Source organism: Peromyscus leucopus, chromosome 9 (assembly GCF_004664715.2).
Source record: "Peromyscus leucopus breed LL Stock chromosome 9, UCI_PerLeu_2.1, whole genome shotgun sequence".
In the NCBI taxonomy this organism is placed as follows: domain Eukaryota; kingdom Metazoa; phylum Chordata; class Mammalia; order Rodentia; family Cricetidae; genus Peromyscus; species Peromyscus leucopus.
Window position 1 is genome coordinate 67,694,026 of NC_051070.1, and position 14,930 is coordinate 67,708,955.

General features: G+C 45.4%; 1 protein-coding gene across 3 annotated transcripts in view; it reads left to right on the forward strand.

The window, feature by feature from the left end:
* LOC114689300 (granzyme B-like) overlaps positions 1-9,694 on the forward strand; it is an 11,828-nt gene extending 2,134 nt beyond the window's left edge. The window contains exons 1-5 of one of the 3 annotated variants that reach the window (XM_028863650.2): positions 6,697-6,861; positions 7,761-7,908; positions 8,326-8,461; positions 8,572-8,832; positions 9,445-9,694. In XM_028863650.2, coding sequence (XP_028719483.1) covers positions 6,807-6,861; positions 7,761-7,908; positions 8,326-8,461; positions 8,572-8,832; positions 9,445-9,588 — 744 coding nt within the window. In that variant the 5' untranslated portion in view covers positions 6,697-6,806 and the 3' untranslated portion in view covers positions 9,589-9,694. Of the gene's footprint in view, positions 1-6,696; positions 6,862-7,760; positions 7,909-8,325; positions 8,462-8,571; positions 8,833-9,444 lie in introns of those variants that run through there. The other 2 variants (XM_037208508.1, XM_037208509.1) reach the window with 2 other exon arrangements.
* Positions 9,695-14,930: the final 5,236 nt, after the last annotated feature.

The following is a 14,930-nucleotide window of genomic DNA, read 5'->3' on the forward strand; positions in this document are numbered from 1 at the left end:
CTTTTATTCATTTATCAGTTCCAAACACTTGGAATCTCCTCTACCTCTTAGTCCAGTTAGACTTACCCTGCCAGTCACCTGATGCTCACCCTTCCCACCTAGGACAGGTTGAGCCCTGTTCCAACCCAAGTCTTCCAAGGAGAGGCTCAGCTATGACCTCCAGTCACTCAACAGCCCTGGTTCAGCTTGGAAACTCTGCTTCCCCCTGCTGGCAACATGAGTTATAGCAGTTTATGAACCAGAGGGATCCAAGGGATGCTAGGCTGGAAGTAACTTTTTGACATCAACAACCAATATTTGTAGATCCTGATTTCTATCAGGTACACAGTAGACTTCTTCTTCACCCTCATTCTCTCGTTTCACTAGACAGGTCAGTGTGGCACAAATGGATCTATATTTGGAATTCACATAAAAGGAATGTTTTAAAAATTATTCAATTCTCGCCGGGCGGTGGTGGCGCACGCCTTTAATCCCAGCACTTGGGAGGCAGAGGCAGGCGGATCTCTGTGAGTTCGAGGCTAGCCTGGGCTACCAAGTGAGTTCCAGGAAAGGCGCAAAGCTACACAGAGAAACCCTGTCTCGAAAAACCAAAAAAAAAAAAAATTATTCAATTCTCTATATTCTTATAGTGGGCATAATCTTCTTTGGTTCAGAAAAGCAGTGTATGGAATTGGAAAAAGTTGGAAACCTTCCAGTGCTATGGTCTTCATTGTACCTCATGTGGAGCTCTCATGAAGGAGGTGGGCAGGAGAAACTCAAGCAGAGTGGCTGTAGCCTGCTTCACATTCAAACCACAGACCTGGCCTGTTGTTCAAATTTCTAAAGGTCTTAAAATAAAAAACCTGGATCCAGACAGTGGTGTAAATACTGAAAGTTCAGAGAGACAAACAAACAAACCACTACCACGTCTCACCTCACCAATTCCCCGAATCCTCTCTTTGAGAGCCTCTGAGTCCTCAGCTGAAAAAAGCTCTTACCACACTGGCCACTCCGCCTGAAGTATCAGACCCATGTGACCCCATTTAAGTCCTTAGAACAGCACCACTAGTGAATTGTACTTTTTTACATACTTCTCACATATCTTACATCCCACTAAAAATTCGCTCTGCATCCACTCATCCCAGTCTTTCCCACCTCCTGGCTCCCCTAGATCCTCTTCTCCTCTACTTCACTTCAGAAAAGAGCAGGCACCCCAGGGAGATCAACCTAATATGGCTTAAAAAGATACAAAAAGACTAGGCACAAACACTCATATAAAGGCTGGAGGAGGCAACCCAGTAGGAGGAAAAGGGTCCCAAGAGCAGGCAAACAAGTCAGAGATAACCCTACTCCCACTGTTAGGAGTCTCACAAAAACCCCAAGTTAAACAACCACAGTATGTATGGGGAGGATCTAGTGCAAACTCATGCTGGCTCCTTTATTGGCTCTTCAGTCTCTGTGATCCACTATGAGGCCTGCTTTGTTGGTTCTATTATCAATTGTGGTCGTTTGAATGTAACTGGGCCACATAATCATAGAGAGTGGCACTATTAGAAGGCATGACCTTGTTGAAGTGGGTTTGGACTTATTGAAGGAAGTGTGTCACTGTGGGGTGGGCTTTGAAGTATCCTATACTCAGGATACTGTCCAGTAAGTCAGTCAACTTCCTATTGCCTTGAAGATACAACAGTCTCAGCTCCAGCACCTCAGCTGTCTACATGCCCCTATGTTCCTGGTCATGATGATAATGGACTGAACCTCTGAAACTGTAAGTGAGCCACCCCAATTAAATGTTTTCTTTAGAAGAGTAGCCATGGTCATGGTGTCTCTTCACAGCAATAGAAACCCTAACTAAGACAATCATGTTCTTCTAGTGTCCTTGAACCCTGTGGCTCCTAATATCCTTTCACTCCCTTTCTGCAGGATTCCTTGAACTCGGCCTAATGTTAGGGTGTGGGTCAGTGCATCTGTTCATATCAGCCACTGGAGGGGCCTCTCTGATGATGAATGGGCTAGGCACCAATCTATGAGCATAGCAAAATATCATTAGGATTCATTTCATTGACTTTTTTTTGGTACTTCATGATTGGTTCTACCCTAGGTCTCTGGGCCATCCAGCCCCTGGTTCTTGACCATCCAGGCAGTGACAGGCATGGGCCTCAAGTGGACCAGTCATTAGCTGGCCACCTGTTCTGCTCCACCAACTCTCCAGCACAGGCAGGACAAATTGTAGATTGGATGCTTTGTGGCTGAGTTGGGTTCCCAGTCCCATGACTGGAAGCCTTGACTGGCTACAGAAGATGAACAGTTCAGGCACTGTATTCACCAAGGCATCTTCTCTAAGGTCACCCTCATAGATTCCAGGGAGTTTCTACTAGAGTAGGTTTCCACAACACCCCCAAATCCTAATCATCTCCCCCAGTCTCCACTCCCTCCAAACCCCACACCTGATTGATCCCTCTAGTTCCCATACACACCCGACCCCAGTCCATCCCCAAACTCTATTCTATCTTGCAGCAGCCTTTTTCTTTTGGGTCTACCACCCAGCTCCCAAATCAAGACATGGAGACTTCTTATTAGTTTTGAATGCTCAGTTTAGCTTAGGCTCATTTCTGGCTGGCTCTTTTAACGTAAATTAATCTGTTTCTCTTTATCTACCTTTTGCCTTGGTGCTTTTTACATTTTCTTTCTGTATGTCCTACTTATCCTGCTGTCTCTATGTCTGTCTGTCTGGCAGGTGCCTGCTTCTGGCCCTGGGCATGTCCTTGTCTTTCTCCTAGTTCTCTCCTGCTTCTCTCCTCCTCCTCCTCCTCTTCTTTCCTCTCAAGATTCCTCCTATTTATTCTCTCTGCCCACCAGCCCTGCCTTGCCCTCTCCTGCTTGGCTACTGGCCGTTCATCTCTTTATTAGACCAATCAAGTGCCTTAGGCAGGAGAGGTGCAACAGCAACACATCCTTACATCCTTAAACAAATGCAGCAGAAACAAACGTAACAGACCTTTACACAATTAAAGTAATATTCTACAGCATAAACAAATGCCACACATCTTTACATTGTTAAATATTCCACAACACTATCTCCCTTTCACAGGGAAATCCAAGTGGCCCGCCTAACCCTCCTTGTTGATTAGCCTCTCTAGGTCTGTGGATTGTAGCATGATTATCTTTTACTTAACAGCTAATATCTACTTATAAATGAGTACATACCATGTTTGTCTTTCTGGGTCTGGGTTACTTCACTCAGGATTTTTTTTTCTAGTTTCATCCATTTTCGTACAAATTTCATGATGTCTTGTTATTTAACAGCTGAGTAATACTCCATTGTGCAATGTAACACATCTTCTTTATCTATTATTCTGTTGAGGGATATCTAGGTTGTTTCCAGTTTCTGGCTATTATTTAAAAAAAAGCTACTATGAACATAGTTGAGCAAGTGTCCTTATGGTAGGATAGGGCTTCCTGTGTCTATATACCACCAGGAGTGGTATAGTTTGGTCTTCAGGTAGATCAATTCCCAAATTTCTTAGGAACTGCCATATTGATTTCCATAGTGACTGTACAAGTTTGCACTCCCATCAGCAATGGAGAAGGGTACCCCTTGCTGCACATCCCAGCCAGCCTGAGCTGTGACCTGTGTTATTGATCTTAGCCATTCTGACAGTTGTAAGATGGAATCTCAAAGCAGTTTTGGTTTGCATTTCCCTGATGGCTAAGGATGTCGAATATTCTTTTTTAAGTGTTTCTCAACCAATTGAGATGGTTAGTTTGCAAGCCCACAGTGACCTCTGGAACCCAAGCTATGGAGTGAGACACTTCATTGCTACAAGGCCCCACTGTATCCTGGAAATTCTAGCAAGACATGACCAGCAATCATTCTCTAGAAGACTTGATGCCAATCTGGGTCATTGCTTTGGAGTAATGTCTAGTCCTAGTTGTAAGTGAATGCACCCTCACCAAAATACACAATCAATCTCTCTCTCTCTCTCTCTCTCTCTCTCTCTCTCTCTCTCTCTCTCTCTCTCTCTCTCTCTCACACACACACACACACACACACACACAAACACACACTCACACACACACACACACACACACACATTCAATCACCCACAATTTGTTTCAGATATCTGTGATGTGTTGAGCCCCAACTCATATTTTCTGTACACAAGACATCTTGGAATTGTAACATTCAAGACCCTTTTCTGAGACACCCAGCACACACCAGGAAGAGCATCTTCTTGGCAGAAGGCTTCTTTATACCCTTCTTAACTCATATAACCTCAATGGGGAAAATTAAAATGCCCATCCTTCTTCCTCCTGTGAAGACTGGATCAAAGGTGACATTTGTAGGTAGGAAAGAGCTAAGGTAAAGACATGCACCAACACTAAGCCCATTATGTCCTGCCCCCACCATGTCCTCAAGAGTTATTGAGTAGCTTGTGCAGATTCTTATTATACTCCCAGCTAAAGAATCAAAGCATTAGTTTGTGATATCAAAGGGAGATAAGTGTAAGACTTCTTTGAGCCCTTAGGAACTAGGCAGTGCTTTGGTAGATTTAACATGGCCTACCAACTGATCCTCAACCTTCCTGACTTAGAAACTTGAAACAAGAAAACATTAAATGTGTCCAGAGTTTCTGGACATATTGGGGGTTCTGATAAGTGACTCACAAATAGAAATGTGGTCAGAACAATGTTGTCACTAATTCCCATGTGTCATCGGTGGCAAGGAATGCAATGCCGCTGTGCTATGCACACGGCTTTCTAGAGACCGTCCCTGCAGTGTGGAGTTTCTCATGGGGGAGACCTTGCCCAGTTTCCCTACTATGTGTGTATTCATGGGTCTTTTGTGAATTATTTGGTCAGAAACAGAAAAACTAAAAAACCAGAATTCCTTACAACCGAGCGGTCACACCGAGACTGAATGATAGATGATGTGACACAAGAATTATTAGGCATGAGTTGGAACGATAAAGAGAAAGCCACACATTGCATCTATAAACCCAGGCTTCTGGTAAGTGACTCTGCAGCATATGTCTGACCTACCTCAAACCCAACTATTTGCCACATCCTAAGAAGATGTGGACAGAAGGGTCACACAGGAGACCCTGAGAGAGATGAGGAGCACAGTTTGTCACTCTAGAAGGGTAAGATGTGATTCCACCTTCCAATTTGTAGAAACAGACCCCTTTGAAGATGAAAGTGGCCCTGGTGGGCAATATCCATATCTCCCGTTTTCAACACAAAACTACAAAGAAAAAAAAGGAAGAGTAATGAATGGACCATCACATAGGAGACGATTGACATGAAATATTTTAAGGGCTCTTAAACGTTCACAAAGGCTTTTAATTTCTTTTTTCTTTCTTTCTTTTTTTTTTTTTTTTTTGGTTTTTCGAGACAGGGTTTCTCTGTGTAGCTTTGCGCCTTTCCTGGATCTCGCTTTGGAGACCAGGCTGTCCTCGAACTCATAGAGATCCGCCTGGCTCTGCCTCCCGAGTGCTGGGATTAAAGGTGTGAGCCACCACAGCCCGGCTCTTAATTTCTTGTAAGTAATCAGAGCTGAGGAAAAATTTAAGAAGAAACTAAAGGGAACCAGTAACAACATATGAAAAGGTAGAAACTATTTATAAACATGTCAAAATTTTAACACTGAAAAGGACCGTAACTAAGATGGAGGCTTCACTAATCATATTCAACAGCAAAAGGGGGAGAAATCAGTGAAGTTCATGCTGGAATCATGGCTCAGCAGTTAAGAATGCTTACTTCCCTGCAGAGGACTTGAATTCATTTCCCAGGTCCCATATAATGTGACTCACAACTGCCTCTAACTCCACCTCCAGGGGATCCAATCCCCTTTTCTGTTCTCAATGGACACTGCATCCCGGTACAACAGAGAGAGAGAGAGAGAGAGAGAGAGAGAGAGAGAGAGAGAGAGAGAGAGAGAGAGAGAGAGGGGTGGGGGGAGAGGGAGAGAGAGAAAGAAATTGTTGAGTTTTAGGAGGCTGGCTTGCTTTCTTATGTTGGACTTTATCAGTAATTTAGTGACCTGACCTGACTGTCCTTCAGGAAACTAGACCTTTCCCAACCTTAGCTCACAGGTTTGCATGGGACAAGTGTCAGCTTTTCTGAAGAAGCAGGAATGACTCAGGCTTTGGTCAGTCAGGGGTTCAGCTCTCAGCCTGCAGCAATCTCTTATTTCATGTCAATAAATGTCACATGTAGGTGTTTCATAAGAAAGGTCTTTGTCACATGGACCTTTTGAAGCTCTGCTGCTAAATAGGTTGAATAGTGTTTGCAAGGCCTGTCTGTTACAGCCTTGTCCATCACTCTACCATTGCCCCCCCCAAACTGTACTCTAGTCATGGTTGCCCCTGGTTATCCCCACTAGGTGGTCAGCTCACACTTGGTTCTAGTACAACAGATGAGCTTCATTGCACATCTGTCCTTTTGGACTGAGCACTATGGCATTGAAAGCACTGATCTTCCACCACTGGGAACTTGGGTTTCTGGGACTCTGATACCATACCCCTCAAACCCCACCCTGTACCCTTGTGTTCCGGCCATGGGCTGTAACTGGTGGCTCTCTGAAGCATTAGCTGTGGGTTCTGCTGTGGTTACTTCATGATTCTCACACAAGCACTCAGAAGACGTCACCAGGCAGCGGCAGCAGGGGTGGGAACTTTCATAGAAAGCCTTCTGTGATGAAGCATCATAAAAAGAGAGGGGGCACCAGGTCACCGAGCTCACTCCACCTCCTTCATCTCCTAGAGGTTACAAGAGAGCAAGGACAAAGCCCCAGGTGCTGGGACCTACTGGGTCTCCCAGAGAGGATGAAGCTCCTCCTGCTCCTGCTGGACTTCTCTCTGCCCCCCAGGACAAAGGCAGGTGAGTGAGCAACAGCTCCCTTGGTGGCCTAACCCTTCTGTCATGAGAGGTGGGAGGACAGAGGCCTTTCTCAGGAAGAGCCAACGAGTGCCAGCCCTTCCCTGAGCCATACTTGTCATCTGGAAAGTGGGTTTTCCTAGAAGCCCATGGTAAAGGGAAGGAAACCTGCAAAGCAGAGAACACTATGTTCTCCTGGAGCAGGCAGAATGGGCCTGGCTTCTGCATCTATGATGATACAGTCACCCCCTCACCAAGTACTCATCCAAGAAACCTGGATCCTAGAATAGGTGGAAACGCTGTCCTCAGAATAAGTGCTTTTGCTGATCCCAATCCACCAGGTCCTTTCCTCCAACTCTGCTTCCCAGGCTTCCTGTGGTTCCAGTGTTCAAGGATGAACCACCGGGCAAGCCCTAATTTCTCTGCTTTCTAGAATGCCAGCAGCTGCATCTAGGAATGAATGGGGAGTCATCACTCATGAAGCCAGGGACCTTTACTGGGCAACTAGTATAAATAGGATGTCACAAATTGTAAACTGAAGCCTTTGGCCTTAGAAAGCAGCACTGTCCCGGCATCTCAGGACTCATGGGAGGAGAGGTGCGGGGGAGGGGGGGACAGTTAGAAAGTCTCTGAGAACGAAAGTCTGGGGACAGACATGATGAGTCCTTAGCATTTCCTTGCCCAGAGACTTAGGCATGCCTCCAACTATGTGGAAGAAAGATTGCTAGACCAAGACATACATTCCTCTCCTTTTTGAACCGGAGATCTTGAGGGATCTCATCTCAGCCTGCTCCTTACTCCAGGCCTCCCTGGCTCCCAAATGCCTAGCAATTCTGGAACCATTACACGAGGCTCCTCCATTGGACAGCAGGTGCATGCAAAAAGGTTGGCTTTTTCTTCAGGGGAGATCATCGGGGGACATGAGGCCAGGCCCCACTCTCGACCCTACATGGCTTGTCTTAAGATCACTGATGGAGATGTTACTCGAAGGTGTGGTGGATGCCTCATACGAGAGGATTTTGTGCTGACTGCTGCTCACTGTAATGGGAGGTAAGGAGCAAGAAAGAGTCCATACCCTCCTGGGAACATTCCTTGGAGGCCATGCCTTCTTCCTAAGGAGCTTGGGAGGAGAGAGGGCCCAGCAAGTCTCATGAGTGAGAACCAGGCTGGGACCAGAGTAACAGCTAAGGAACGGAGCACATGTAGATCAGAGTTAGCATTGAAACACAAACCAAACAATACAATGTGCTTTCCTAGCACAAGGACTCTGGGCAGTGTGGTGCAGGTACTGGTGCTCCAGAATTCTATCGTTTTTATGGCTAAGAAGCAGAAGGCACGGTCACTCTTGTCCCTTCAGTTTTCCTCAGCTAGGGTTCCACCATGACCAGCACACCCTGCCCTTCACACCTCCTGGGCTGGATCTTCTTTGATTTCACATCTCTTATCCTCACTCTGCTCTCTGCGCAGCAAAATAATTGTCACCTTGGGGGCCCACAACATCAAAGAACAGGAGAAGACCCAGCAGATCATCCCTGTGGCAAGAATCATCCCACATCCTGCCTATAATCATCAGAAAATCCTCAATGACATCATGCTCTTAAAGGTGAGACCTTTGTCATCCCATCCCTTCCCTCCCTGCCATCCTGGCTTTCAAGGTGTCCCAGGCCAGCAGGCTCCTGGCTGAGCTGGTCTCTCTTGCCTCTTCCCCAACAGCTGGAAAAGAAGGCCAAGAGGACTAAAGCTGTGAGGCCCCTCAACCTGCCCAGGCGCAAGGTCTATGTGAACCCAGGGGATGTGTGCTCTGTGGCTGGTTGGGGAAGGCTAGCCCCAGGGGACAAATACTCAAACACACTCCAAGAGGTGGAGCTGGAAATACAGAAGGATCAGGAGTGTGAGTCCCACCTAAAAGGTTACTACAACAAAACCAATGAGATTTGTGCAGGGGATCCAAAGATCAAGAGGGCTTCCTATAAGGTAAGTTGGATTTTTATCCTCCATGGGAGGGGAAAAGCTCTCTGGGACCTAGAGATCAAACATCCAGGGACTCCTTTCCCCACTGGCTGTGACCTTTCTTCCTGGGAGCAGCACTAACCAGTAACTAACTAGGTCCCCTCAAGGAATCTCAGTGAAGGCAGCTGGTATAAAGCAGGATTTACACAGTCCTCCTCACACCCAGGTCCAGGCTTTAGAAAGCTGTGTCCCTGCCTGTGTCATTAACACAAGCAGGTGTCTCCACAGAGCAGACACCCACTTTTGTCCATGGTCTTGTCCTCCATGCTCACATCAGGCCCACTCACCTGTCCCCATGTTCTTAAACAATGGCCTGGAAATGTGGGTCCCACACACCTTTATATTGAGTGGATCACAGACCTGGAGAAAGGGCAGAGGCTGGGCTCAGGAGGGAGATGAAGCAGTAACCCTGTCCGCAATCAGAGCAGGAAGCCCAGGGACACCCAGGCCTGCTCTCTGATCACCCACAAGCAGAGCACACAATTCGTGCTTCTCTGAGAGGAACCTTGAAATGAGAGGGATATTGGTACTAGAATGAACAACATCTCAGACCGTTGTGGCCCTCTCCATTCACAGGGGGATTCAGGAGGGCCCCTCGTGTGTAAAAAAGCAGCTGCAGGCATTGTATCCTTTGGACGTACTAATGGTTCAGCGCCTAGAGCCTTCACCAGAGTGTCAAGTTTCCTATCCTGGATAAAGAAAACGATGAAACGCAGCTAACTCCAGAGCAAACCAGACCCCTCTCTGACTCAGCATCTCCCCTACAGCTGAATCCAAGATTGTGTGGGGACAGAAGACACAACTCAATAAAGTTCTTTTTGCTCAATCAGAAGTCTGGTTTTGTATCACAGGGACCAACTCTGTTTTGGCAGGCGAGTGGCACACTTCTGCTCTCTGCTCACCCCAACAACATCCCACTCTGCAGTGCCTGCCCTTCTGAAAAGCCTAAAGTTGAGCTTGGGGCTCTCTTGTCCTGGGGCTCAGCGTGAACATTTTATCTTCTCTGTGTCATATGGAAAAAAGGAGAGGGAAAGAACCACTGGTCCTGGAGACATGGGAGACAGAGCCCAGGTCACTGTAGATGGGCCTTCCTGGAAAAAGTATCTCTGTCCCACAGCTTCACCATTAAGGTGACAGATATTTCAGTAAGGGCTGTTCCACATCTGGCATTAGTTTCCCTATCTTCTTTTGGAACCAGGGCCAACCTTGGTCCACCCTCCTGGCTCTATGTCCTTCTCCATCATGGCTGCTCAGACGAGTCTAACAATTTCTGTGCTTTACAACCATGCAGATTTGAGCACATCCCTACCTCTTATAACCTCCTATAACCCAAGCCATGTGTGGTTCCTCCCATTAAGGCCTCAGCCCTGTGGTGCCAGCCCAACTTAGGTCCTGGCAGAGAGGTACCTCTCAAAGGTCCAGGCCAGAAATGGCATCACAGAGGGTCCATGGAAGCCAGGGCCCTCAGCATCTCTTTCTAGAAAACTGCACCCCACCTCCCACATGCTCAGACCTAGGAAAGCTCTTCCCAGTCAGCTCAGTTCCTCCTATATGCCCTACATCCACTCCAGCAGGGTCTCTCACAGCAGCAGCCCCTCTGAGCATGTCCATCTTAGTTACTGCTGGACGCTAGGGTAGGAAGCCATGATGGGCACATGGCCTATGTCCGTCTTTGACATCCACAAGGACAAAACAACTAGAAATCTCTACTTTTTCATTAGTGTGCACTGAAGTGTATGAGGTTTGTAAATGAGTTTAGTCAATTAGCTTCTACTGTGAAAGTCTTCATAAAAGCTCAATGTCATCTAATCTCAGGTCAATAACTTGCTGACATCCTACATAAAAGATGAGCCCATGCTTAGACCTCCTGTGGAGAGAAACCCCTGGGCTTCTCCACAGCTGCATGGTGAAGGTGTTCAAAGCCACCTTACTTTGCTCTCTTGAGCACACATTGGATGGATTCAGAGGTAGGTAAATGCCTTAAACACAGACTGCTTCAGATTTCTCTGCTCTCTGGAAGTATCTCTCAGCCCTCCCCATTTCAAAAGAGGTTACTCTGCTCCTTTAAAATCTCTATACTGATTTTCTGAGCCTGGGAAAGGAGATGCTTCAACTCATCAAGACACAACTTCTCAGTTCCTCCAGGACATTGCAGTCCAGCAAGCCAGGGAGAGCTGTAAACACCCCTGAAGGACACAGACCAGACACAAGAACACAGTGTCCTCTTGCTGTGGGATGTTCTGTATGTCCTATGGGAGCCCGTTCTTGGGTTCCTTGTGGCTTTACCCAGCAGGTCAGCATAGAGGATGATTAGGACCACAAGCCTGAGTGCAGGTGTCTGAGATGGTCTGCACTTGACTGTGCTGGGGGATGGTCTCTATGGCAAATGTGTTGCTCCAATTGTTCAATAAATAAAACCCAATTGGCCGTGGCTAGGCAGGAAGTATAGACGGGACTAACAGAGAGGAGAAATAAAAGAACAGGAAGGCAGGAGTCACTGCCTGGAGCAGCCTCCAGGACAAGGAAGATGTAAAGTACTGGTAAGCCACTAGCTACATGGCAAGGTATAGATTTATGGAAATGGACTAATTTAAGCTATAAGAACAGTTAGTAAGTAGCCTGCCACGGCCATATAGTTTGAAACAATATAAGTCTCTGTGTTTACTTGGTTGGGTCTGAGTGGCTGTGGGACTGGCAGGTGACAAAGATTTGCCCTGACTGTGGGCAAGGCAGGAAAACTCTAGCTACATCCTCTGGTTTGTGGTGGGGAACACATGCTGGTATACCTCATTGTCTGCCCAACTGCCTAAGTCTCCCAGTACCACTTTCCATGGACTTAGAGAATACAGAGTTTCTGTTCTCTATTTGTGTCCCATGCCAACTTTCTTTCCATGGTGATTTTTAGTTAGGATGTCCCCTAGGCTCCTGTATTTGAACGCCCGGTTCACAGTAGGTGATGCTGTTGGGAATGTTAGGAAACATGGTCTTCATGGAGGAAGTCCATTGTTGAGGCAGTCATTGAGGATTCAGACTCATACCATCCCCAATTCTCTCTCTCTCTTCTATGTTCTGGTGTGTGTGTGTGTGTGTGTGTGTGTGTGTGTGTGTGTGTTTACAGTAAATGATACAAGCCCTCAGTTTTCTGATCCTGCAGTCATGCCTTCCACTTGATGCCACACCTGGATCCACATTCCTTGATCTTCCTCCTAGAAGTTGCCTTGGTGTTGGTGTTTTATCACAGTAATAGAAAAGTAACTAATACACATGATTTTAAGCAATAGACATATCTTATCTTGACAGAAAGGGAGGAATGGATTTATTTACCATATTTCTCAGGAGTAGTTGGCCTGAAGCATTGTGGAGGAGCTTGCAAAGCACACAGCCACAGCTGAACCACAACTCTCTGCAGGGTCAGGCTGCTACCCTACATGATGTAGTTCATCCTTTAAACTAGGAATGACATTTTCATCTATGGCTACAATACATGGTTTCCAAATCAAAGAGATGTGCACACAACTCCCCTTCTACAAAGAACTGCACTCAAGGGTTCTGGTTTCTGAACCAGGTACGGTGATGTTCACCTGTAATTCTGGGACTCCATGGGCAGGGATAGGTGGATAGAGGTTTCAAACTCAGCCTCAGCCACAGAGTGTGATCGTGTCTGGAAAATGATTTTCCCTCTGTCCAAATTGAGATTGCATTGCCCGCAAGTTTTGGTTCTTGAGAAATGAGTCAACATAAGAACTCAATTCTATTTCCTGGGCAAAGAGGACTCACTGATATGTCTCTCAAAGTTTAATGACTCCTAATCTATTATCTATTCTCTGCAGCACGATAAAGGAAAAACCACTAAGACACCATAACCGTCAAGTTTATGGTCAGTGTAGCAGATAGAGAATCCTTGCAGCTTAAACACTTGAGGACAGTGTCCCATGAAAAGCTTCCAGAGGTCCTTAAAGTCCCTCTCTTCACAATGACTCCCCAACACATTTGGCCAAAGACCCTGCCAACTTAGTGTCAAGGAGAGTGACATCCTGGGCTCACTGCTGTATGACACCAGGAAACCATGTTGTGACAACCCAGCTGAGACTATTGTAGTTTGCTCTCTCTACAGGAGAGGCAGAAAGTTTGCATTGGACCCAGATGTGTCCTGATTCCCCACAGTGTCCTTAGAATGTCGTTTTCTGCAAACCATCATGCATAGCTACCTACAGAATTTCATACAATTTCACCCAAGTAGCTGATGTGTTCCCTAGAGAAGGGAAGAAATGAAGAAACAGAATTCCTCCTGCCTCTCTGTGCTTTCCCAGCCATGCCAATACTTGCATGTTTTATACAGCTAATTTATTTCAAATAACAGCTTTAAATTTTACATTAATCACATATTATCAGGTTTCAAAGTTATATGTATGTGATGTAGAATGATTAAATCAAACTAACTGACTTACCCACAAACTGAAATAGTTTTCATTTTTATAGTAAGAACATGAATTTGTTTGACAGAAGTTTTTAAAAGTACAATGTATTATTAACACATTATGCAGTAGATTTCAAAAAATTATACAACACCCTAATTGAAATTCTGTACTTTTTCATCAATAGCTTCCAGTTCTAATCTCCATTAATCATCACTATTTTCTCTACTTCTACAAATTCCATTGTTTTTTTAATAAGCAGAGTGAGATCATTCATTATTTTTTCAACTGTCACTAGCTTATGTAGCTTAGGATCATGTCTCAGTTTTACCTGTATCATTGCAAATGATAGAATTTCATCATATGTTTAATTCTCGATAATGAGCTGGAGAGATGGCCCAGTGGTTTAGAGCACCCGTTGCTCTATCAGAGGACTCAGGTTCAATTCCCACCATGCATATGGTGTCTCACAACCATCCTAACTCCAGGTCCAGGGCATCCATTGCCCTATCTGACCTCCATGGGCAACACACACACACACACACACACACACACACACACACACACACACAGAGAGAGAGAGAGAGAGAGAGAGAGAGAGAGAGAGAGAGAGAGAGAGAGAAACACACGGACAACACCTACCCTGTTCTTAGGTGAGGCCAGACTGTCTCACCTCCTAATGCTGATCTTATAGAGCTCTAGCCTTCTTGTGCTCTAATCTCAGATCCTCAGCTCACTCCAGTCAATATCAGTCTTTTCCAGGGCTGGATCCCTGTCTCTCTCTCACTGCTGGATCTAGTCCACTAAATAATCATTTAAGATCTTACCAAGCTCCTTGTTTATCTATGGAGAATGCTAGGCTATGTTGTAGTAAATACCATTAGAGTCTTCAGTAGGCAAACCAGTGCTGATCTACTCTTGCTAATTAATTCTAAGCTTTTGCTTAGAGATAAATGCCAATATATAATACACAGGTGACTGATACATGTCATTGTGATTGTTTATTAAACTTATCTATATATGATGGAAAGAGGTGATCATTGGAAACAGGGAAAACACTTGTTTTTGAGATTTCTCTGTGATGCCCTAGCATTTAGGAGAGTCAGAGTGAGTTAAGATTAATTCATCCTACTACGCCAACAAATGCTTCCACACTATGATCAGAAGTACTAGAGGTTAATGAGAGTTAATGATATGATGTTCGGAAATTCTCCTAGTCAAATCCTGTACTGTATCAACCCTAAATAACTACTGTATAACTTTATCTGTGTATATGTAGTGATATAATTGTGTTATGGTAACTTGGGTGCTGGTATTATTTTTTTAAAAAGAAAAGAAAGAGAAAAAGACCAAAGAAATTAAAAAGAGATCTTATCAGAATGGAAAAAAAATGTAAAAGGTAAGAAAGGACACACCTTTAGCTCAGGGCAGTCACACTGGACTTTCCGGAGTCTCAGGCCCTCCTCAGCCACAGCCTAACCAACCTCTTTTCTTGGTCTGTATTCCTGCTTAGCTCATAGGATGTCAATGTGGTGACAGTGTCATTTTGACCCAAACCAGAAAACGTCCTCAATTACTGAAGCCAATCAGCGCAGAGGTGCTCAGGTTTAAAATGCCTGGAGGTCACTGAGCACTGACCTCCTTCAT